The 27075-nt window shown below is 37.6% G+C and overlaps 1 protein-coding gene across 4 annotated transcripts in view; it reads left to right on the top strand.

Annotated features, from left to right (window-relative positions):
• fignl2 (fidgetin like 2) overlaps window positions 1–27075 on the top strand; it is a 40544-nt gene that overhangs the window by 1934 nt on the left and 11535 nt on the right. For 3 of the 4 annotated variants that reach the window (XM_049462863.1, XM_007257874.4, XM_049462862.1), the window contains exon 2: window positions 1079–1226. In XM_049462863.1, the coding sequence (XP_049318820.1) occupies window positions 1202–1226 (25 nt within the window). In that variant the 5' untranslated portion in view covers window positions 1079–1201. Of the gene's footprint in view, window positions 1–1078; window positions 1227–16692; window positions 16797–27075 lie in introns of all 4 variants that reach the window. The other variant, XM_049462864.1, reaches the window with a different exon arrangement.

The following is a 27075-nucleotide window of genomic DNA, read 5'->3' on the forward strand; positions in this document are numbered from 1 at the left end:
TGAAAGTTAAGAAGGTTTTATGTCTCTCCTGTAAAGTTGCTCTTTTGGAGATACATGATTTTTACATATATATATATATATATATATATATATACAGTTACATTATTATAACAAAGTACAAAGTTACATTGTGTGTCTATCTATATTTACATTATTCATATTGTCGCTGTCCAATGAAAATAAGTATCTCCACAACAGCAGCTTTAGAGGAGAGAGATAATACCCTCTTAACTTTTAGTGGAAGTCAATGAAAAAAAAGGGTTTATTTCAGGTCAGTTTGGAGAATTTCTGTTGGTCTATTCATCAATATATTTTGACACAGTGTAAAGGACAGATTGTGTGTTCAAATTAAATACAAAAATGGATATACTTGTTTTTTTTTTTAATTGGACAGCGACAACATACAAAAACAGATACTTTTTTAAACATACATTTCAAACAATTTATATGTATTTATGGTTTTGCAAGTGAACTCTTTATCTGTAAGTCAGTGTAAATCAGTATAAATGTGAATAAAGAGAGAAGAGTAAGAAAGAGAAGCTGTGTTTCATTTTTCTCATGAGAACTTCTCGGTGTGGAAAGCCATGTGTGCAGTAAAAGCTGTGTGTGAGCTGTGCTGGAGAATGCGGGCTGGGCTAAAATGTGCTGGGTCTTGTGAAAGTGCGGTGTTTATGGCTGCTGGGTGCAGAGCGCAGCCGCACTGTGGTATGCGTGGGGCTGCTTTTTGTGAGGCAGATTTTAGAAAGCCCTCTTTAGAGGCTGGACGCAGCCATACAATCAGCTTAATGCCTGCGTGCCAGCCCTTAATGAATGCCTCTGTGTGTGTCCAGCCCAAAGAGGGAGCGCTGAGGGTCCGGGCTGAGGGTCTCCACGACTGTCACTATTCATTTACAGTCTGATTTGTTCATTAAAGTTTTGTGGGTGCGTGTTTTTTTGTGTTTGTTTGTGTGAGTAGTGAGTGAGTAGCATGATGACATTGCCTGTGCACGCACACGCGTGTGTGTGACGGAGTTGCACGTGTGTGTGTGTTTATGTTGATATGTTCCACCCTAAGCGTGTGTGTGTCCTGCTGTTTCAGGGGAAGGATCTGGAGCTGTAGTGTCCTCGTGCGAGCACAAGCCAGGGATGGACTATAGCCGGACAGACGCTACACTGGGTTTCCCTGCAACGCCGTCACCTTAAACCAGACCAGGTCCGCAGAATGCTGAGTCCCATTGTTCCATATAGTAAGTCCCAGCATGCTTCATACTTTAATGCCCTTTCCATGTGCTGTGCTCTGCTGCTCCCTCCATGTGGAAAACATCTCAGTGCTGTTAGTGCTGTGCTGAGTGTGAAAGTAATTGATCTCTCCAGGCTCCGCCCACAAATGCCTTCTTTTATTTTTGTAGATAGTATCTCAAAGTTGGAAAAGCTTTAAAGAATATTAGAATGCAACCCTTTGTTTGACCTTAATTGAAGTTTTAATTCAGCTTATGTTAGATTAAGTCATTTTAAAATAAAAATCTATAAACGATCTATAACATGGTCATATAACAATTATTATGTTATTTTTTTTGTAGCTCCTATCATCCTCATATGTTTAAAGACAAAACAGCACATTTTTTTATTTATTCTCCTCTAAACTATCTAATTCCAACAGTTCTTTTTTTGTTTTCTGAAACAGTACTCTGTTATAATGTAAAAAGGCAAAATTAGACATAGGATTGAAGTGATTGACAGCCTTGTCTTGGAGGGACCATCTGCTTTCTGTTTATTACATGAATAGCTGGTGAGTTCTAGTGGGACTTTACTGTTGAAACTTTAACACTTACTGGACAAATCTGGTATCCAGTGGAATATCTGCTTTAATTCTGCACTGTAAGCTCAATGAAGGCGGGCTGAGACACACTTCTGTCTGAGGCCTGAGGGAAAGGTGCTGCATGACCAAATTAGGGAGAGTATGGTCGCAAATTTAGCAACATGTTGAATATGGGGAAGATTGAATTTTGGCTTTATTTCTGTAGAACAAAAGGAAAGGGAACCACAGTGTTTGTTTCCTGCATTCGTTGTGCAATATTGTCCAGCTAGTTTATTAGCATAGCATAGCATAGCATAGTTTTTAAATGGGAAACTTTAGTGTAAATCCTGCAAATTCCATATTAATTTCTAAATCATTTATAGTAGTTGCTGTATGGTGATTTAAAATCTTAATTACTCTAAAGTTAATAAGAGACCTGATTTTTGAAAGAGTTATAAGCATGTTTTATGTCAGGGATGGAGGGAAAAGGAAGGAGAGGGTGGGGAGTGAAGGGGGTTGATGGCTTTAGCAGTAGAATCCCTGTTGTTCTGACAGTGTCCGCCGAAACCCAGCTCAGCTTAGCAATGCTCAACTCTCTACTCACTCTCTACTCTACTCACCCCCCTCCACACACACACACACACAGTCCTCTCTCTTCTCGCTTGCCCTAATAACTGACGTGTCCAGTTTTGGCCCCCGTTCCTAAACCCCCCTGCTAGGCTTCATTTGAGCCCTCTCCAAAACAGCATTGTTTGTAAGCCAGCATGGGTTTTTTCTCTGCGGCCCAGCGGCCTGAAGAGCTACTTTAGCCACTCTCTTCAGCTCGCCTCCGCTCCGCTTTATCGGCCTGACAGCTACATGAAAAGAGGGAGACAAATCAGAGCCCTCCGCCAAGTCTGATCAATCTGAGATGTAATTACATAATAATGAACGGCACAGAGGCCTTTCTCATCCTGGGCTGAAATGTGATTCAGCATGTACAATACTGCAGAAAAGAGTTTGGAATCTGCTGTTATTGTACATAAATGAGATTAATTTTAATTACAAGTTAAAATTTTAATTAAGTACAAATTGCAGCAAAATCAAGAAGTATTAGTATATGTGAGATTTGATTGTAAATTGACTGGGAATATTGTAGACATCACAATGTAGTTCTAATAAAAAGTGAAGACATGTAATGCCTCATATATTTGGAAAAAAAGAGGTGATCAAGACTTTAGGTAGATAAAAACAGTTCTTTATGGGTTCTTTAGTAAAGAGCGTGGTTCTATGAACAGTATAGTTATAGTAAAACTATGAGTTTTAATTGTTCTTTGCCTGGTTAAAGCATTCTACATATAATTGCTGAAAACTTTAATAAAAGCAAGGCATTCAGATTTAGCTGCTGCAAATCATCCGCAATAGGTCATACTCCCACCACCATGCTTCACAGCTAGGAGAAGGGTTTAACTTTAAGGGTTTTCCCTTTCAAACCCTGCGTCCATTACGTTCATTACATTTCATATTTCCTTTTTTGTGGAATATTGTGTTGCAAATAAAACCATCTAACTGAGCATGAACCAGCCAATCAACAAGTTTACAAGCCAATAAAACAGTAGATAAGCCCCGCCCACTTCTTTCCTGGAAAAAAAATAATGGCAGCTCAGGCACTGGAGCATGCCAACGAGGCAAAGTAATAAAAGCTAATTTTTTTTTTTTTTTTTATTTGAATTAGACACTTTAATCATGTTTATATTTTACTGTGGGGGAATAGTTTGTTGACATAAAAAGGTCAATATTAAAATTAAAATGTTAAACACAGGCTTCCAATACAATTGACCAAAACAATTAAATATTTTAGTTAATTGGATTTTACTCGACTTTATATAAGAGTATTAGATTCTTTTTTTTGTGTGCTTTACAAGCAGAAAATGTTTTGTTTTAATATTTGTCCATTACTGGATATTACAATATAACTCAGGTTTGAAAGGGTTAAAAAGCAATAGTAATAGGTTTTTGTCAGACACTTTTTGTATCTCCTTCCAAACTAGACACCGCTAACAGAGTTTAACCAGCAATTGAGAAAAAGGGTGATCACTATTTTAAACAGGGGAACTGGGTGCACACCAATATGAATAATTTCCAAGTAAGGTTACATTAATTTTCACTTCTTCCTGTAGCAAAACTATTCTGCTTGTACCTCCATATAGTTAGAACATGCTGCTAAACCCTCTGTCTGCCTGAAAGCCCTTCCGTCCTGCTGTTGTGTTGAGTAATCTGTCTAAACAGAAGATTCACTTTCTGTGTTTTCTGTGTGTCCAGAGGAATGAGTCACAGCGTTCTGGACTGGCGCGTATCTCGCCAGACTTTATCAGGGCTGGAGATCTCACTGCTGTTTAACAGATAGCAGGACTGCAGTCGCTCTGAGCATCTTCTGTGCTGGAATTCGCTCGATGGCTTAAGTCTGAACATGTCAATTAGTCAGATCTTCGCCCAACGGTTCTTGACAAGCTGCATTTTTTCAGTCTTACCTAAAGTGACATGAGCTGAGAGGAGGCTTAGCCTCATTTCACCCTGGATCTGCAGACTTTACTTATGAACGTGAAGCTCACTACTGTGATAGATTCAGAGTATAGGATGATAATTAATAATGTATGTTAATGTCCTGTCTTTCCTTTGGACTATTGAGACCATGTGTGTGTGTGTGTGTGTGTGTGTGTGTGCGTGTGAGCATTTTTAAGAAAGTAACAAAGGTCTGTTGGAATGTCTCACATTCCTAAAAGACGTTATTTGTAAACTACTGTTTTGTGTTATTTTTAAGAGTAAGATTTGCTTCTGTTCTGTAAACTCAATGAAGGCGGTCTGAGAGACATGCTTGCTCTGGAGGAAGGGAAGGGCTCTGCCTCTTGGCTCTGGTTGCAAATTAAACAACATGACGGACAATTTGGCTTTATTTAAATAAAACAGAAGAAAACAGTAAAGCTTTCTTTGAGCTTTCTTTGACCCTCTGTATGTGTGCGCTTATTTTAAAGTTTTAAGTTTTTGTTAATTTTTTTGTCTACAGCTCTGGACAAAAAATTAAGAGACCACTTTTCTGAATCAGTTTCTCTGATTTTTTTATTTATAGGTTTATGTTTGAGTAAAATTAACATTGTTGTTTTATTCTATAAACTACATTATAAACAACATTTCTCCTAAATACCAAATAAAAATATTGTCATTTAGAGCATTTATTTGAAGAAAAAGAGAAATGGCTGAAATAACAAGTAAGAGGTGCAGAGCTTTCAGACCTCAAAGTTCATATTCATAAAGTAGTTTTAAGAGTTCAGAAATCTATATTTGGTGGAATAATCCTGATTTTAAATCACACTTTTCATGCATCGTGGCATCATGTTCTCCTCCACCAGTCTTACACACTGCTTTTGGATAACTTCATGCCACTCCTGGTGCAAACATTCAATTGGTTCAGCTTGGTTTGATGGTAAAATCAAAGAAACTCATCATTTTTAAGTAGTCTCTTAATTTTGTCTTTATTTATATAGAACATTAGGAAATAAAACAGCTTTTTAGGGGGAATTAAGAGCCTCTGTATGTGTGTGAATGTGTGTTTGTGTGCACATTTTCAATAAAGCAGCAAAAGCCTGTTGGAATGTTTCACATTCTTCATGGACATGGTCTGTGAGTTTGTGTTTTGTGTTATATTAGAGCTGTTGTTTCTGGCCTGGCTGGAGAGCGAGTAGAGGAACTGGACAGAGCCTGTTAGTCCAGTGTTTCAGCCCTGGCTGGGCAGCTTTGAGGGAACTGGTCTGGTATGGTGCTGGTTAAGGAGCGCTGGTTGAGTGTGGTCTGATGAGAACAGGCTGTTTGTGTATGTGTGTGTGTGTATGTGTGTCTTCCTGAATGTGTAGAGTGAAGTTAGGACTGCACACGCGGGTGTTAGATATCCCTCATGTTTACTCTCTAAGCACTTAAACACAGGCAAATTCCACCCCCTCTCCGCCCCGCTCCAGCTTTCACCACCCCTAATATATTGACGGTGTTGTAGGAAAAGCTGCCAGATGTTAACTGTAGGAGGAATAACATCCTTTGACTGATTAATGCATGTTAAAGCAGAATGTCCTGAGATTTTTACTTTTAAAAAGCCACTAAACCCTAAACTATTATTTTTCCATTAATAACTGTTTGAAGTAATAAGTTTAAAGTAATAAAACACACCAGTTATGCCTAAAATCTTTATAAACATTTCCTAACCTTTAAAAAACTGAACACTTTTATTGTGTTAATTTCCACCTCAGCAGCGCGCTCTCAGGTTCAACTGTGCTATAGGCGACGATTATGTGTCAGTGTACTTTAGTACACAGGCACATCACAATATGCAGATCAGTCAATCAATAATATCTCAGCCATTCAGCTCTCCGTCCTGCCCTACCACCTCTAAACCCATACATCACCCTGTTTGGTAATTGGTAATAGTATCAGTGTCTAATATAGTTATTCTAAAAATAAAGTGGTCTGGTAGTTTTTTTTTGATGTAATTGTTGTCTACATGTAGGTAAAAATAATATAATCTTAATCACAGAATTTCTCATCTTAAATATCTAATATTTACATTAACCTGCATTAAACATACTCTACACCATGCTCTATACAATAACACATTCTCAACAAAGATGTCTCTAAATCCCCCCAAACTTACAGACTGTCACTTTAAATGATTTATCTGATCCATCACTTTATTGGTCCACAGTTAGTATTATACACAATGTAAAAAATACCATTATTTTCAAATGGACTACAATGAGAGAAAAGCAAACCCAAAACATAACAGCTACAGGATCTTGAGGTCTTAAGTTCGTGAGGGCCGTGATGAAGTTCTGCCCGCTCCCTGCTGCTCATGTTTCCTCAGGGTCTGAGTCATCTGAACACAGGCCTGTATGGTATACATGTGAATAGTGTCACGTCCATGCTGGAATGTTCTTTGTGGTGGGAGCCAGTATTCCCAGCACTAGCATTGCTGGTGTTTTCCATGCAAACACATACATACAGACATACACATATTCTCATAGGGGGCTGTACAGACATACAGGCATATATATATACACACTTACTTATATCCATACAGGGTTTTGCATGCATTATATGCACATTTTTAGTGTAGACATATTCATTCTCATCTGCTCTTGTGGACAAGTGCACATAGTTATTCATAGATATATTAAATTTATGATAGGGTTTTGCACACTTTTACACTAAAGCATAATTGTACACAATTTCTATTTGAGTGTCACACACATTTATGCAGAGTCATGCTTTCCAAAAGGGCCCCACACACACATATACACTTTTAAATAGGGTATTGATAGGGGTCTCACACTTTTGCATGCTTTCTTTAAATGGGGCATGCACACAATTATGCAGATACACACTTTTCTATACAGTCTCACACACACTTCCATGCAGATTCATGATTTTTCATAGGGACTTGAGACACAATGCATGAATATACACCTTCTTTCGTAGAGCTTTGGACATTTTACGCATATAGTTGCTTTAATAGGACCTAACATGCTCAAATAATCTAATAAGGCTTAATTCAATTTAATGCAGATATACACTTTATAATATGGTGTCGTACACATATTTATACATAGATATAGTACACTTATATTGTTATAGGGTCTCTCTCTTACATATATATTTATTCTCATTGGGACTCACCTGTTCACCTAATGCATGTTTTTTATGTCGTAGGGGGTCGTACACGTACATGCAGCTGTTTGGTCCTAAAAAGTAATGTATACTAAATGATTTAAAGGGGTTAAAAGTCCTGATAACTCATCATAACCTCATCTGCTGTTGTAGTACATATTATATATACAGTATGTGAAATGAACCCCTGAATATTTGTTTTATCTGTAATTTTATCTGTGGTATTTTTGTGGCTGGCCAAAAATCTGAGCCGGCATTGGCCCGGCATCGCTCAGGGTTATCAGCCGGACGATATATCAGTCAGGCCCCAGCAGATGTACATATACACGTATACTCACCCATACATACACACACACACACACACACACAGCTCTGTCAGTTTACTCTCTCACTCTCACTCTCACATTCATTTATACACATTCAGGCTGTCTCCTCCTCACACCTCCTGCGCCTCCTGCAAGTGTTACCTCTCCACAGACCTTTCAGCCAGCGGTTCTTTGTGGACCTGGAGGAAATCTGAGAGAGATTCCTGGGGCCATAGATACTCCTGCAGGGATTTGGTGCAAAGAATCTGTAATCTGCACTTCAAACACAGTCCTAAATCAGTCCCAGGCCAGCCGCCCACGAGTGCCCTAACTCTTGTTGCTCAGAGGCCCGCTCTGCTCCTCCTCACACACACACACACACACATATATATATATATATATATATATATATACACACACACACACACATATATATATATATATATATCCCTCCTCTTTCCCTTTCTTTTCTCTTTCTTTTTCTCCTTCTTTTTCTTTTTTTGTTTTGAAGTGCGAAACATATACAACCGCCACATCTCCCTCTGAATGACCTCATTCCCTCCCTGCCTCGCCAAATAGAAAGAAGAAAGAAGGCCCGTCCTGCTGAAGCACTCTGATTACATCTGTTAAGTCATTAAGGCTTTTGAGGGCGCTGTGAGGGAAAGGGGCACGCTGGGTGCTTCTGGAGCGCCGTAACGATGAGCTCCGACACATCCACCCTAATGAGAGCGGCAGGCTGAATGCGGCTCTGGAGGGGCGCGGGGGGCCCTTGAGTAAACAGGCAGCGTGCTGGAGTGTCTGTGTGAATGAGTGAGGGGGTCATTAGCGGCGGGTGTGAATGGGCTTTAATTAGGCCTCGGCGTGCTGTGTGGGATGGAGAAATAACAGGGCCCGTAGAAAAGCAGGCGTTAGAGATGCGCTCGGCTCTCTGTGTCCGCAGTTGGCCCCGGCCCCCCGCCCCGTCCTCTTCAACTCATCGCCGTGTAGGCCGGCTCATTAAGCCCCCTGTGATTACACTCCCAATTAAAGTGGTAATTTGGTCAGAAATCAAATATACACATTTGTGTTTACTCTTTAACCTGATTGTAGTCGATCGGCTGAGTTTGACACGTTTGACATTTGAAGTTTCTTGAACTGCTGCTTCTTGAAGTTTATTTCAGTATTTATTTCAGTTATTCAGTTTAAAATGTGATTCTCATATATTATTATATATGTATGACATATCTCTTCAAACCATCACTGATTGTAGAAACTTCACACTAGACCTCAAGCAGTTTGGACTGTGTGTCTCTCCACTCTTCCTCCAGACTCTGTTTCCTTGATTTCCAAATTAAATGTAAAATTTACTGATGATCAGTGATGGTTTGGAGAGACATGTCATCTGCTGGTGTTGATCCACTGTGTTTTATTATCAAGTCTAAAGTCAGTGCAGTTTTGTTTCCCCACAAAATCTTACAGCACTTCATGCTTCCCTCTGCTACTGACAACTTTTATGGAGATGCGGATTTCATTTTCCAGCAGGACTTGGCACACTGCCCACACTGCCAAAAGTACCAATTTATCTTATATAATATTCTAATTTTCTGAGACACTAATTTTTGGGATTTCATTAGCTGTAAGCCATAATTATCAACATTAAAAGAAATAAACACTTAAAATAGATCACTCTGTGTGTAATACATCTATATAATATATTAGTTTCACGTTTTCAACTGAATTAATGAAATACAATAACTTTTCAATGATATTCTAATTTTGTGAGATGCACTTTGAGATTTATGCGATTTATGCTTTATGCGTTTATGCTGCAGCCTCTCTTTATTATGTATATGTATAGAAAACAGTACTGTGCCAGAATTAAATCACTAATTAATGAGTCATTCTATATCACTGTGTTTATTAACACAACTCCAAATCTCTCCTCATGAGGGTCTAGTATTATTTATTGTCATGATCTGATTCCATTATCTGATCTGGAGGTAGAAATGAACACGTTCACTGGGGCTCTGGCTAAAGGAGTTCAGGAGAAAACTTCCCCATGAGATATCTATATATCTGTAGATTTTATGAACCTGTGTTCTGGAGTTTTTACAAGCAATGTCAGTCTTATTGTTGGGATAATCACTTTATAATAATACACTTAGCTGATAAAAATCTGTTCATAGGAGGTGTAAGAGCTGTGTTCTGATTGGCTGCTAAATAATAAGCCTCATTTTAAAAAATCAGTCCCACGGATACAGTGTCACCTATAAAGCTGTAAAATCCATTATACAAAAAAATCTGATTATGTAGACAGTATTATACAGATATAAATAGATAAAAGAAGTTTCTGCATTAAGCAGTTCTTGAGCTATTGATCCTAGAAGAGATCCCTCATTACTACCACTATAAGACTGTATAAAATTGTTATTACTATGTTATTGCTATCTTGTTTTTCATCGTGGTCATGTTGATTTTTTTGTGATGTACATTTGTGTGTATTTTTTTGTGTCTGTTTGCTGCTGGACAAATACATTTTCCCACTGGGGAATAATAAAGAAAAGTTTGAGTGTGAGGAAATAACAGTGACAGCAATACAGTGCTTTGAAATTACTCAACCCGTGTCTTAATTAGGGCTGGACCCGAATATTCGGGTATTCGGATATTCGTTCGTTGAGTAGGTATTCGGTTTTTAATTTTGGTATTCGGATATTCGTTTTTTTTCTACTTTCCAGAGCTCCACCTCACTCTAACCACTTCTGTTCTCGCGGGTCCCGTCAGAATATCTTGCGTGCGGGACAGAACTGAACTGTTATTGGCTGGAGCGGGAGTTTAATCCAGACGACAGTGTTGGGAGTAATGGCGTTAAAATAAACGGCGTTACTAACGCCGTTACTTTTTTCAGTAAGGAGTAATCTAACTAATTACTATGACTGTAACTATAACGCCGTTACCATTTTCGACACTCCGTTACTGCACGTTACTTTAGCAGCTGAATGAACTTTTTTTAAACTTTGCGCATACAGACAAAGAGCCCTATCATACACCCCGCACAAGGCGTGTAGCGTGGCGCTTTGCCACCCGTCAACAGTCTATTTTTAGGCCTTGCACGCGTCCTTAAAATAGCGTTGGACTTTGGAATATATTAACACCGATGGGCGTGGTGGTCTGGAAATGATGTGTGTTGAGGTAAATTTCTGGCGTGTTTCTATCTTGGCGGCGGAAAAAAGCTTAGCGCGATTGCTCACCCTGCGCTCCAAAATACTCCATACCATCACATCTTTACCACATAAAAATAAACCACACCCAGAGCCTTCAGCAATCAACTATGAAAAAATATATATACTTAAAAATCTGCACTGTAACTATAAATTATTATTAGTTATATTTATTTCTGTCAGTTATAAGGATTTATATTTATGTTTAGTACACAGACTAAATAACTGTAACTAGGCATTCTGCTGTTTAAAAATTTCAACAGATGCTTATTCTCACTCAAATGCTGGAGTTTTGAAATGGAAAATTAAAAGAGAAAATAACTTTGACTGAACATAAATTTATTTTAGTTAACTTTGCTATTATTTAACTGAATTTCACTTTTATATCTGAAAAATAAAGCACATTGTCAATCTGGCGCGTGGTGCTGCCCGTCAATTACATAAAACTTAAAACATTTGAAATACACAGAAATATAAAGCTATATGTTAGCATTCGTTTCTTATCACCAGGGCAAATTTATTAAAATATTAAATATATTAATTCATGAATTAAAATCTCGTCCAGCACTCTGAAATGTCAGGCACGCAAAGTGGTGCTTGGCGCAGCGGCGCGGCATTGCGCGCAGAATAACCTCTGTCTTCTAAAAAAAGTTTTTATAAATAAGATCTGACAAGTATACTAAAATTAATGTTATTAAACTTACTAAAGCCAACAAATGTACTGTTAATTAAAATCAGGCAAAATGCGCTGCGCCTCTCTCTCTCTCTCTCTCTTTCGCAGCGGGAGATGAATTCAGCGCGAGGCTATAAATAATTTACAACTCAGTTCAGTTAAATAAAAATAAGTAAGGACCTGTAAGTTAATCAAATATTGTCAAATATAAAGGATAGGTTGAGGTTTTGGTGAGCTGTTTTCATGATTTGAAACTGAAACTAACCGAAACTTTTATTATTCTGCGCAAAAAGCCTGTGATTGTTTTAAATGAGTTTTTTAATGGATTTAAATGAGTTTTTTTAACGGATTGTTGTTTTTGTCCATTCTTTTGTTTTGTTTATATATACATTTATTTCTTTGAGTGTTGTTTGGTTTGTTTAATTTTTATCCCCAGACGCGTATTTGTTTTTTCCGTTTTTTTTTTCAGTATTACATGTCTTAGTAATTTTCTTTGGTCCTGTGGAGTTTTTCGTTTCTTATTTTTTTTTATTCGTTAGACTATATTTTTGTCAACATTTTGGGTTTATTTTTGTTTGTTATTTTTCTAATAATAATAGTAATTACATCATTTATTTTCTTTATTTATTCTTACGCAGCAGATAAGACGCGGTGTGCGGCAGCAGAAATTCCGGGATGAAAACACAAAGAAATCTGGGCTAAAAACACAGAAAAAATATGGGGTGAAAAACAAAAATCCGGGATAAAAACACCAAAAATCCGGGGTGAATATGTCTTAAGGGGGCCGTGATTTTCTTTTTTTTTTTTACCTCTTTTTTTACCTCTTTTTTTAAAAACGAATATTCGAATATTCGCTTCGAATCAGTGCCGAATATCCGGAGCTCAAAAAACGCTATTCGGGCCAGCCCTAGTCTTAATGCAGTTTTAATTCAGGATCATGTAGGCGTCCAGTTTTCACAATACTAGTTGGCTGTATGGTTTTGTTAATTGTTAGCTATACACTGTCAGACTTATAGACCCAGTGTAAAACTAAAGAAATGCCTCAGCTGTTTGAGTTTTATCTGGGTTGATGGGGCTGAATTTGACCAATTTCTCCAGGCTGCTGCTTTAAGGCTGTTCCGGCCTGGTCAGACTTCATGTCTGCTGTCTGCCTGCTGCTCATCATGCAGCTGACTGGCTGAGAGGAATCTGAGGGCTGGAGGTCCCTGTGCGTAACTCTCCATAGCTCTCCTAATTAAGGCCTCTGTGAGGAGAATTATGAAAATAGACGCGGCCCGTGTGCAGAACGCTGTGTCTCGATCCACTTTTTTTAACGGACCACCTTCACTCCGGCTCTAAGCCGCAGTCCCACCATTCACTCGCGAGTGCGCAAACAGAGAAATCCCGAGCTGCTTGTAGAGTCAGTCAATAAACAAACAAAGACAGAGAGAGAGACAGAGAGAAAAAGAGAGAGAACGAGAGGGAGGCCAGGGGATTTAACGGAGGGGAATGCAACACACTCGCTGGGACTGGAAGAGGGGGCAGGGAGGGATGGAGGGAAAGAGATATATATATATCTAGAGAGAGAGAGAGAGAGAGAGAGAGAGAGAAGGAAAGAGAAGAGAGATTGGATGGAGGGAAAAAGGAGGAGATGAAGGAGAGAATTGGGTGAGGGAGACAGATGGAGGGGGTGATTGGTCATCACAGAGCCTTAGGACAGCTGTTCTTTGATATATTAGTGGACACAATGACCTAAACCCAGCCTGCAGCCACAGAAAATAGGGACCCTGTTTTTCTTATAGGGGAGGGGGTGGCTCACTGTGTGTGTGTGTGTGTGGTTGGGTGGGGGGGCTTTGAGCCATTTGTGGACGTGAATTAGCAGACCAGGGGGGGTGGGGGTGTTGTTCCTAAAATTATGAGCATCTTGCCGTTCTGTGCAGATGACCACTGCAGGCCTCAGCTTCAGATACAGAGCACAGCTGAAGATGATGCACAGAATTAATTGTTAATTGTCGCTGTCCAATGAAAAAGTATAAAAAGTATCTCCATTTTTGTCAAATTTTAGATTACTGAATTTTTTCAACAAGCCAACTGTCCCTTATACTGTGTTAAAATTTCTTGATGTATGGACCAATTGATTTTCTCCAAAAGTACCTGAAATAAACAGTTTTTTACATTGACTTCCATTGAAATTAACAAGGTTTTATGTCTCTCCTGCAGCAGTATTTGCTGCCAGAAGGATCTAAACTGAAAATTGTGTTGATGTATTGTATATGGTTGCTGTCTCGCAAAATGCAAAATTGTTGTATCTTCATTCATTAAATTCAATGTTTTGAATTTGTATTGCCAAAAATATCGTTATCGCAAAAATACCCTTAAATATTGTGATACTATTTTAGGACCATATCATCCACCCCTAGTATTGAGTGAGTAGTGTGTAGTAAGCAACTGGGATTTAGGCAGTATAAATCTGGCAGTTGTTCTTAATGTAATGTATAAATCGTTGCTGTCTTGCAAAAACGTTCTTCATTTCTGCTGTTCTTCACTTTTTGACATAATTAGATTTGACCAATTACATACTAATGGCTAATACTGAGTAGATTTTAAGTATATAGTAACAATAAACTCTGTGATCCCACCCACACTTTTTTATATACCAGCCCACAAAAGCAGCACTATTAAGATTAGCATACAGTATATACCTTACAGTATCTAATAGTATTAATTAATGGTTGTGCCATATCATATCATACACAATAACATTGCCCAAAAATTTTGTTTAATATTGTTATCGCAAAAATAGCCTAAAATGTGGTCATCAGGGGACAACTTTTTGCTGTTTGTAGCAAAAAAAAAAATGTACACTGTTTCCATATTTTATTATATATCTACTAGAGACAGATTTGGATAATAGAGACACTTTGGATGTGTGTTTCCATGGAGACCATGTAGTAAACACAACAGCAAGTGGAAATGAAGGAGCTACTGAACGCGATGATGATGTCACGTGACCGAGAAAGCCAAAAAAAACTCACTGGTCCTCCTGTTTTTTTAATTGCAGTCTGGTGCAAGAGTTTTATGACTGAGTAGAAGTGTGAAATATTTTTCACAGACGCCCCCCCTGAGAAACTAATCCCGTCCGGATGAGGCTGTACACAGATTTAGCCCCATTTCCCTTTCCCACAGTGCACTTATCATTCCTTATTCCTCTCGGTGTAAACAGCGCGCGGCCCGTAATCAGGACAGATCAGGGCTGATCTCACACGGCTGGCTGCACTTACAGTGAGGAACGTGTGGAGCAGCGATAATGCCTTCAAAGCTTAAAGATTACACACACACAGAGCTGCAGAAAGAGAGAGAGGGCGAGAGAGAGTTAAAGCAGATAGGAGGAGATAGAAGAGCAGATCCTTCACTGCCACTCCAGAAGATAGGCCCTCTCCTCCAGGGATCCTGCGTGGCCTGTGTGAATAGAGGCCACTGGGCAGCAGGTGTGAAAACTCGTAAGAGCCCTCCAACTCTTCTGTTATTACATCTTTTTAGGGCCATGAAAGAGGGAGCAGATGAGCTCCAGAGAGCCGGGGAGGAGCGCAGCGCTGGGATTGGGTTTCTTTTGATTGATCACATCACTGTGACTAATGCATAGATTTATAATAATTTTCTCAGCAAAGCCCCATTATGCACGGCTTATAAATAACGACAGCCCGTTGTCCGGTGCGGGGGCATTATCCCAGGCTAACGGCAGCAGAGTGTGCAGAGAGCTTCTGCTCATCTGCCGGGACCTCACACCTGCCTGGAGAATTTCTTCTCCAATACTCCAGTAGCCTGCAGATTGTAGACTTGCTCTGGTGTAGCAGCTACTCGGTTCAAGCAGTGAATATTGAGAATATTTTACATGTGTGCAGATTACAAATGTCATTTGACGTCGGCCCATATTTTACATTACATTACATTTGGCAGAAGCTTTTTTCCAAAGAGACTTACAAATAATGATGTACATTTAGCAACAGAGGACAGATAAGTAAAAAAAAGTGCAGTTTTTATCAAATCGTACAGTTTAAGAATGCCTTAATAGAAGTTTTACCTTTTACGATACTCTGAATCCAGTTAGACAGCTGATCCAAGGGCTAATCTTGGGTCAGTACTTTTACTCTGAGGCCCAGTAATATTCAGTCGAGCACAGTCCCAAAGTCAGGTGTTATAATGCATTCCTTTTGAATAAAGTTTAAGTTGTATTCCACAATAAGAGCTTCAGAAAGATTAATATATTTATTGGATGAGCACCACTATACCACACCTCATCCCAAACTCCCTAAATCATCCTTCCCAAAACGTACTAATTCCAGAGAACACAGAGCTTCACAGCTCAATGCTAGCGTTTGGCCTGGTGCCAATAGGTTCATTTTGATCTCCAAATAAAAAAATAGACTAATTTTAATACCCTTGATTTCAGAACAAACAAGGAAGGAGAAAATATCTCATCACCTTTGCCCATATATGTAAATACATTTCTTTCACCACCCACTAAGCTTTAAAGCTTATATACATACAGTATATAGTTTATAAGATATTGTGGCAACACTTTAAAATAAAGCTCCTTTATAAAATGTTTAATAATGGAGTTTAATAATGGTTATTAATTAGGTTATAAACCATTAATAAGCAGTTACAACACATACATAGTAAGGACAACAGTGGCCATGTACCAAATAGTGATTCCACATTCATTTAAACTGTTAAACCTCAGATCTTACTTAAATGACCTCAGATGTTTATCTTACTTTGTCTTTTCCATTAGTCATCATTAACTTAATTTCTGTTAATAACTTTATTCATTTAACTATAATAACATATTAAATGACTACACTGACTTTCTATATTATTTTATTACATAGTTATAAAAGTCATTGTCACTGTAAATGCTTATTCATGTTTTTAAGATGTTTACATCTTAATTTATAACCATTAATAAACTCCTTTATAAACTATTTTTATACCCTTTATAAGGGGAGCCTTATTCTAAAGTGATAGCAATATTTTAACAAATGCTAAGATGTTGTTGCATTGTTGTTGCAGTCCTGCATCGTGCAGCCGTCTGCCAATGGTGTGGGCACTAACAGGATTCAGGAGTCATTGAGGGCATCACTCTGTGCATGTCAGACACTCCCTCTCCTCCAATGGTAATAATCAACTGTGTGTAGATTGCTTACAGCATCAGCCACTGACTGACTTTGATTACAGGATGCATTTTGTGAACTGAAAAATTCAGTTTTCATAAGTTTTCAGGCACAAACACAAATACTGGAATTATATTGTATTGCTCAAAATCAACAGTTATATTGTGATCTTCCAGCTCCAACCTAAGCAATACATTTGGACTCATTCCACTCCACTAAACTGCTGAAAGTGTTTTCTACAGTTCTGTAAACCGCTCTGCCTAAATCATTGATCCTGCACTGTTTGAGCTGAATACAAATCAGCTAATGATTGGAGCGCTGGCTCTTGTCTTATCTTCCGAGCACTGACATGATTAATTCATGTAAACAAGCCTCTCTCTCTCTCTCTCTCTCTCTCTCTCATTCTTACTATCTTTCCTTCTCTTTCTCTTCTTTCTTTCCTCCTTACTTTCTTTCATTCTTTTTCTTTCTTTTTTTGCTTGTCTCTCTCTCTCTTGCTGTGTCCGTCGATACAATCTGTATTGTGAACACTGTTGTAGAATGTACTGTTCACTACATAGTTCAGTACTATGGTTAGTACTAGGGATGCACAATAGGGGTGGGCGATATGGCTCTAAAATAATATCACGATATTTCAGGGTATTTTTGCGATAACAATATACTTGGCGATATAGGAAAACTAAAATAATTCATTAATTTCAGAAATATAGTATAATAGTATAACAGAATAATCATAATGTGGCAAAATAAATAATATAGCATAAAATAATATAATGCAGCAAATAATATTGCAGAATATTTAGTGCATGCATATAAACTGCAAACTAAAACAATTATACAATAAATACACCTAAAGCTTCACAGTAAATAATAGACTACTTTTAAGACAGAACAGCCCTATTATCATGATATGGATTTTTAATATCATGATATTTCTGTGTCACGATATATTGTATACGATATAATATTGCCCACCCCTAATGCACAATACTGTAAAAAGCTGTCATTTCAATATGTTTTTTCTGCAATAAATGTTGTAACATTAAAACCTTTATTTGGCAGATACATTGTGCCTCTGGTAGATATGTCCGGAAATTAAAACTAATGTGCATTGTTATTTTGTATCAAGCAGCAAAAAGTAAAAAAATTGTAAAAAATCTGTTTGATATTACACAAAACATTGCACATGCTGCAACTCTGCGATACATCTGTTGCTCATATGCACATTGTGATAATGATGATTAAATAATGTATTGTGCAGTCCTAGTTTTACTAGATTAACTTCATGCAGTCTAAATAGCCCAAATAATATCTAACCTGTTTCTGAGATGGAAAGCAGCACATTTATATTTATACAGCTTATAAAGCATTTAGCCCCGCCTATTTGTGTGGATTTATTAGTAGTGTTTTAGCCCAATACCATGCTTAGAAAGTGTATATATATATATAATACAGTATAATTATTATAAGTATATAGTATATATATATATATATATATATACAGAGGTCTTATATAAATTAATTCTAAACTAATTTGCATACATATTGTATGTAGATTTAAGGAAAAAATTGATGGATGGCAATTTAATAATAAAAGTAAATTTTAATATTAGTGTGAATTCATACATATTCTACCTGAATAATAATAATGATAAGTCTTACTGTAGAAGTGAGTGTTTGCATAAAGATTCTTATAAGATTAATGCATTTTTTAGTCTGTTGTATTATTATTATACTGATTTAAATAATTTTATTTAAATCAAATATTTTTTATTAAAAAAATGTATAAATAGTGATTTGCTCTAAAACCCTCTATTAAGTGTAGAATGATGCGAAGGATTTTAATTTGGTACCTTTATTAGTGTACATTTAGCCAAAAAAAAATAATAAATAATAATGTTTTAATGGTGTAGAAGTGAAGTTTACAAAAAAGGTAGAAAATGAGTGCTTTAAGTTTAATGGATTCTTTGCTCGCTTTATTATTATACAGCTTATATAATGATATTAAACATTTTTTAATTATATTAGGTTCTAAACCCTTTAATTAACCCTTTAATAACATGGAGCATCTCCACTCTGAAAAGCATCTCTGGAGAGGTTATTTAGGAAAACAGCAGCAGTTCTTCATGGCTTTACTCAGAATAATCTTTTTTGGGACTTTATTAGAGTATGTTTAGTGTGGGTGAGGGGTAGGGAGGGGTGGAGGCTCTCCATCTCTATTTTCCTCTCGGTCTTCAGGCCGGTTTACGGGGCTGTGGGTGGAGGTAGGAGTCTGGGGGTTTGCTGGTCTGATTGGATTGATTCTTTCTGCTCTTGTTCACCAGCGGTTTCTCTGAGCTCTGCTCTCGGCCTGCGGTAATGGCCGCCTGTCCCAGAAGGCATGTTGCATCCGAGTGGGTTTTGTTTCTCAGGACAGGAAAACAAAAGTGGGGCGGATGGAGAGAGAGAGAGAGATGGAGAGAGCATGTGGACCCCAGGGGAGTTGTGAAACTGCAGTGGGTTCCAGTCTGTTCTTCTCACGTTACAGAAATTCTGGAGTCCATATTTCAGACCTGATGTTTCACTGGTATCAGAGACCAGCAATTAGGCTCATTATTACATAATTACACCCCATGTGTTGATAATTGTATAGTTTTACACATTCAAAAAAAAATCTATGCTAAAAACAGTTATTTTCTAGCAGCAGGGATGCCAGAAAAAAAATTAAAAATGGTTAAGAGTTAAGTAAGTTACAAAATGGCAAATGAATGTTGTTGCAACCAGAAAATAACATTTTTATACACTTTTTATTATTCAAAAAACTAAAATAACGTTAGATTTAAAAAAAACTTTAATTTTTCTTTTACCTTATTTTACTATTCATTCACAAAATTATCACATTAAGTTAAATCAGTACTTCTGTATTACTAAAACCCTCATAAACTAATAAAGACCTCTGCTGAAACATAAGGGGTTTAAACAGGGTTAAATAATTAAAAAACACAGTTTTTAACTAAATTAACAGGATGTTCTTATACAGGGTCTCTAAACTGGAGGTTTCTCATATTGACACGCCTCCTGAATCTTAGTCTCAGCTTAGTTTCCATCATGATGATGAATTAAGGCTTTAAACTACCCAAAAACTTTCAGCCAACCTCACCAAAATGTCTCTTAGAACATAAAAACCCAAAATAGTAATACTTATCAAAATGTCCTTTCTTTATACTAAATATAAACCCTGAATAAACCCCAAAGCATCACGAGAAAACATTTTTACAATGCTGTAAAATTGTGAAATGCAACAAACTTCTTTTTTTTGACAGATAAAAATAAAAAAATTCGCAGTTAGTATCCTGAAAATCTGGAAACAGTAATTATCAAGAGAAAAAATGGGAAACTTACACTTACAGGGAAACTTACAGGGAAAAGCCTGTAAAAACTTTTTTTTTTATAGTGCATCCCTAACTGGTGAGTAACTATGGTAAGAATATATGTCTATGAATGCTTCTATAAAACATTATTAACCCAGGGTGAAGCTCCAGCGTGGCATGTGGAATGCTCAGCAATAGCAAGTAAAGAAAGTAAAAACAAAATACATTCATACAATATAACTAATTTATTTTGCATTGGGCTCCTAGTTTACATACTAGAACCACATGTACTCAGACTTTTAGTAATGAAAGCTCATCCTCCTGGCAGGGAGGGAATGTTTTGCTGGGAACCGAATCTAAAGATGCCTAGCAGGTGGTTTGACCCTCCCCGCCTTCTGTCCCAGATGACGTCTATTGTAAAGATCAGTGACGTAACTAAAAGAGCTGTTCTTAGTTAACGTGGTAGATGAGGTTTGCAAGTTTTTGGAGAGTTTGAAGTTAAAATTATATAATGTAATGTATCATCTAAACAGCAGAGCCATAGTTTTAAAAATCCTATAAAGCTTTTTAGTCTTCTATGTTTTCCAATAATTGTAATTTGTTAGTGAAAAGAAACCAAATAGAACACTGTCATAAGCTGTCATAATGTTAAAAAAACTAATCAGCTGCTTGCTTCTGAACATTTTCATGTGATTTATCATTTATATAACTGTTTTTTAGTTATTTATACTGTCCAATGTCTAAGAACACTGTTGATACACTCTGAAAACTTTATTGAGAAAGTTTAGCGTGATAATAATAACCCATCATCATTTCGCCAACCTGACATAATGTGAATCTTGCAGTACATCTCCATATTATATAAAATTTGTATGATGAGTGGACCAAAAGAAATGCTCCAAAATTACTTGGAAATCTGTATTTTTAGGTTTTTTTTCCTTCTACTGTAAAGTTTCCTTTATGTAGATTTTTGTTGGAGGTTTTTGCAGGACTTTTGGAGGATTATATACCATTGATATAGTATAACTGTTCATTATTAATTTAGAGTGTTAATGTTTTTATAAAAAAGTTTATCGTGAGAAATTTTTCTTTTATTGACATAATGTGAATTTTGCGGGTTTTTTTTTTTAAATTGTGTCCAACTTTAATGAGGAATGGACCAATAAAAATGCTCCAAAATGACCAAAATGGCTTCTGTAAGTTGTCTTTATTTAGATTTTTGTTTTTGAAGGAGTTTTTGAAGGACAGTGAGGATTGTATACCATTGATATAACTGTTCATTATTCATTTAGTCTTTTAGAGCTGATAACACTGTTGCTATACTTAAAATAAAAGTATATTGTGACAGTTTATAATGATTATATACATATATTGTGTTATAAAGATAACCTATTGTCATATCGCCCACCCGTGACTTTCTTTTCTTTTTTTCTTTTTTTTGACATAATGTGAATCTTGCAGGGGCTCTGTATACTGTATCCAGATTTTATGATAATTAGACCAATAGAAATGTACCAAAATGATTTGGAGTTCTGTATTTTTAGGGGATTTTTTTCCAACCACTGTAAAGTTGTCTTTATGTAGATTTTAGTTGAAGTTAATTATTCTTATTTATCCAGATCTGAGTGTTTTATATCTGATATCATTGTTGATATAAAAAAGTATATTGTGACAGTTTATCATGATTATATACCTATATTGTGATAAATACCCCTCATCACCCATCTCCCATCCTTGCTCTATTGGTGTCAAACCCAGAACAAGCCCAAACACAGAAAGAGAGTGAGAAAAAAATGCAAGATGCAACACAAACAACACAGGCAAACTCCCTCCATAAATCCCAGAGCAGCACAAAAGCTGTCAGCAGACCAGCGCTGAATAGATTAATAAGATTTCCATAATTAGGCAGGCCTCTGACAATAGGATCCCTCTCCTTTGTCTCAGAACCAACAGGACCGGCCGTCCTCAACAATAGCCGCAGAGACAGTAAGGCGGTCAGTGGAAACATCTGTCTCCCCCGCCGTCCCAGAAACCTGCGCAGCACGGCCGAGCTCCGGCCCGCAGACTCACACAAAGCAGTGCCAGGAGCCCCCGTGTGGACAATGGGCCGGCCCGGTGCAGAGCGGCCGCTGCTCCTAATCCGGAGGCAGTGCCTCTGTTTACTTAGCCGCCTTCCCATGTTGATTATGGCGCTGGAGTGGGCGACGTGTGACCCGGGCTGGTCTTATGGTTATCTGGGTGTGTTTGGAGAGGCATATGTGGAGCTTAAGTTGAGGGAGAGATAGAGAGAGAGGTAAATCCTGGTTTAAACCAGCCTGGCTTCATCTTTATGAGTCCAGCTTTCGTGCTATCAGTGGGACTGCGCTACAAAAGAACAGAACTTATCGTCTTATGTTGTCGTGTAAATTCCTTGAATCATGATTATTGTTGTTTTTCCTTTTTCGACTTGATGTGAGTGTTGCAGTTGGTCTGTACTTGTGTTGAAATTTGATTATGAATAAACCGATATAAATAGAAAAAGGTATTTTTACATTGACGTCCATTTAAAGTTATTTTTTTCCTCCTCCTGCAAGGATCTTGTGTAAAAATAAAAAATACATAACATTTTTTCTCAGTCTGTCACGCGAAAACTTCAATTTTGCATCTCAATTTTGACCTTTTTCACTTCTGTACATCATGTCTAAATGTTATGATGAATGGTCCAATAGGAATACTCCAAAAATGAATATTTTTACATTGACTTCCAGTAAAAGTTAAGCCCTTTTTTCCTTATATTATAAAGTTACCATTTCAGAGAGACAAGTTTTTTGCATGTAAGCGAAAATATATACAATTTTTTAAGAGATATTTCAGTATTTTCTACCTAATCTTTATCTGTCCATCTGCAATTGCATAGTCTAATAAAAAACTCTGAATAATTCAGTCTTTTCACTTATTCCATCTATTTAACTGAATCATTTCCCCATCCCTACCTTTAATAGTGCTTCAGAAAAAAATCAGATCCACTCAGAAGAGCTCATATGTGCTGGTGAAGAGCTCATACGTGATATGTCATTTCTTAATATTGTCTTAATGATATTTGCGCTCCCATTTTGATTCCGCAATAATTTAACGCTTTACATCCCTCTCTCAATCCCCCATCCTCCTCCTCTCCCCGCTCTAATCTCACTATTGGTTCCCCAGGGCTGGAGTAAATGAATCTGTGGAAGGGCTATGATTTAATCAGGAGTGTGGATTAAACCCAGTCCAGATTACTGTGAGACGCTTTTGCTGGGGTGTTTTAAACCCCCGCTCTCGCAGGCCGGGACGTAATTGCGAGCCTCTAGCTTGTGTCCGGTCCATTTAATGCTGGACGGGAGAGCGTTTAGCGAGGTTAGAGGACAAAAGGAAGCCGTGAGTTGCTGTGGATGAAGGTCAGAATGTGGAAGGAGGCCTGTTCTTCATCTTCATGTGGGCACAGATATCTCCTCCCATCCCAAAAGCTCATCCATGCAGTCCAGTTGGAAAGAGGAGAGGGTCTGTGTGTGGGGAGGGGGGGAGTGGACAGCAGGCGCTCCGGCCGCATGGGGTGTGTGTGTGTGAGTGCGTGTGTGTGTGTGTGTGTGTGTTGTTTTACGTAACACAAAAATGACACTTTGGGACATAATGTGAATCTGGCAGCTGCTCTTTACATTGTTTCCAAATTTCATGATGAATGGACCAATAGAAAGGCTCCAGAATGACTTGGAAATAAATTGTTTTACATTAACTTTCACTGAAACTTAGAAAGCTTTTTCCTTTCACCTGAAAAGTTGCCATTTTATTGGAGATACCAGGTTTTATCGTGACAGCAACGATATATATAATATATATATAATTGAAAACCTCTGAAATATAATCAAGAGGAAGATGCATGATCACAAGCCATCAAAGCATTTTTGCACCAGGAGTGGCATTAAGTTATCCAAAAGCAGTGTGTAAGACTGGTGGAGGAGAACATGCAAAGATACATGAAAACATGAAAATGTGATTAAAAACCAGGGTTATTCCACCAAATATTGATTTCTGAACTTTGAAAACTTAATGACTATGAACTTGTTTTCTTTGCATTATTTGAGGTCTGAAAGCTCTGCATCTTTTTTGTTGTTATTTCAGCCATTTCTCTCATTTTCTGCAAATAAATTATTTGTAATTTGGGAGAAATGTTGTCTGTAGTTTATAGAATAAAATAACAATGTTCATTTTACTCAAACATTTACCTTTTAATAGCAAAATCAGAGAAACTGATTCAGAAACTGAAGCGATGTCTTAATTTTGTCCAGAGCTGTTTGTTTATCTGCTCTTGAGAGTCCTATTCTTTTGGCAGTGCTCGTGCGTGCATTTGCACATCTGTGTCAGTAATGGGTGCATTTAGCTGAAAGTAGCTGAATGCATTCAGTAGAAGGGGTGTCCATAGATATTTGAACATATAGAGTAAATCAATATCTATATGTATATCTATGTATCTATAAGTGTCTGTGTATGCATGCATATAAATACAAAACTGTGTATATGTGAGTGTGCGTGTGCACACATGCGCACGGCTCTGTGTATATTGATGGACTGTACAGCAGGCATTGTGCGCACGGCTCCATGTATATTGATGGAGTGGACAGCAGTTTGGCCGCCTGGCTGAGTTCCTTAATGTCAGGCCCTGTCCACACACACACACACACACACACACACACACACACATACGCATGCACACGCACACACTGGCCAGAGCGTCTGCTGTCCACTCTCTCCCCTCCCCTCTCTGCTGCAGGTTTTATGAGCTCCCCTGGGCTGCCATCCATCTCTGTCACGCACTGGCCCCATTATTGGGCTCCACAGCCCCTGCTCTGACCACAGCCTGCAGATGGGAATAGCCTGCAGGACGTCTACTGTTTCTGCAGCCTGGACAACAACCCACGACCCACAGCTCAAATCTTCAGATCTGCTGCCGACAGAACACTTTGTGCACTTGCTGGAGAAAAAGAGATGCATTTATTTGCTGAAATCAAATATATCAGATTAAAAAAATTAAAATCAAGTCAATTAAATGCATTTTTTCTCTTTTGAAATATGGGTTAAAATACATGGTTCTTAATGTGGACATTCATGATTCTCTAGTAAGTGTAGAACTTACTAGATCTTATGAAAAATGAACTTTAATTTGTAACTTTTAATGTAATCACTTCAAAAACCAGAAAAAAGGCTGGATTTATTTTTTTAAGATTTTTTCAGTTATATATCAGAATATGTACAGTCCTTGGGTTAAATATGAAGGACATGGTGTAGTCCAGTGGCCATCTGGAGAGAGAGAGAGAGAGAGAGAGAGAGAAAGAGAGCTAGTGAGTAAGAGAAAGCGAGCTGGAGTGGGGGAGGGAAAAGTTTAGAGGGAAGATTGAAGGAGAACGCAGTATATAAGCCTGAGTTTTGATTTAAATGGCAATAAAGCAGCAGCAGCGCCGGCCCTCCCCCTACCCCGCCCCGCCCAGCCGCGCACACTAGCAGAAGTATGAATAATGAATCATCACTTTCTCCTCTAAAGGCAGAGATGTGCTTTCTGTAATGAAGACTTGTGGATTTTTTTATTCTTTTACCTCTACGTTTTCCCTCTCTCTCACCTCGGGCCGCACTGTGACAGTTCAATAATGCCAAGCTATGCCAGGAATTTCAAGCTAATGGCTCTGCCAAGAGGAAACCAAACACCTTCATGACGTGGCTGCTTTTAGCGTGCCTTCCGTCACAAAGGAGGCCTTCAGATCAGAAGAAGATTCGATGTTTAAATGAAAGAGAAAAATGCACTCTTATATCACATGTATCCAACACATCTTCTGCAGTCCAGTCAGTCTTTATATAACTTTTTACTCCATTCAAATCCAGCCCCAGAGTAGGTCATAGTCATAGTATGCACAGCACGGGTCCTTGTAGTAGGATTTACTTAAAAAAACGTGGACATTTTTTTTACACGCAACAACAGCAAGTAAATTTAACAGTACATATATTCAAGTAATATTTACTCATAAATCTCAGTGTATTTAATTGCATTTTTTTTTTCGGTAAATGTTACTTTGCAAAACTTTGCAAAAAAATTATTTAGTAATGCTTACCTGCCAAATATTGTATTTATTGTGGTATTAATTTTAATTCCATGAGAAAAAAGTTTACTTGGAACTAAAGCTGATGTCACTGAACATGCGTAAATCCTGTAAAAGACCTTTTTCTTGCAATTTTCAGTTTTTAAAAGTTTTTTAAATTTTACTTTGGCATTTAGACTAAAATTTACAAATGTATCTAATGACAAACAGTTACAAAGAAACACCAAGTAGTTTGATGTGAAATTCTTAAGTAACTAGTCTGTACTAGATTATTCTTGTAGGTTGTACTTAAATAAACTTAATTATATTTACAAAGTCAAAAAAATCATTTTTCACAGTCTAGTGATAAATTAGGTCAGCATGTTGTATACACTGTACCGGTACACTGAAATGACAAAAGCAATGGGAGAGCAGTGTGAAAATTGACCATGAAGTATTATTTTAGGGCAGGGAAGGCTTGGGTACACCCACACATGTCTAAGTTATTAGGTGTTATCTTGTTATCTTGAGTGAGGTTGAACCCTGGCCAGCATTCTCATGGCAAGGCAGTGTCACATGTGTGCCAAAAAATACAAAGGCAGAGAAGGCCTATAAATGTCCTTTTCATCACAAAGGAGGACTTCAGGAGATGTTGTTGTTGGATTATCAGTGATATGTTTTAGACTCAATTATCATGAATCCAAACCTTCTCAATGTGCCCTTTCTATCACAAAGACAGCCTTTAGGAGATGTTCTGGTAGATGCATATTATCTAGAGCTCTTAACTCTTTAGACCAATTATATTTATTCCCAAGGATGATGGACTGTAGATATCTGTTTGCTACCATGGGA

Source organism: Astyanax mexicanus, chromosome 13 (assembly GCF_023375975.1).
Source record: "Astyanax mexicanus isolate ESR-SI-001 chromosome 13, AstMex3_surface, whole genome shotgun sequence".
In the NCBI taxonomy this organism is placed as follows: domain Eukaryota; kingdom Metazoa; phylum Chordata; class Actinopteri; order Characiformes; family Acestrorhamphidae; genus Astyanax; species Astyanax mexicanus.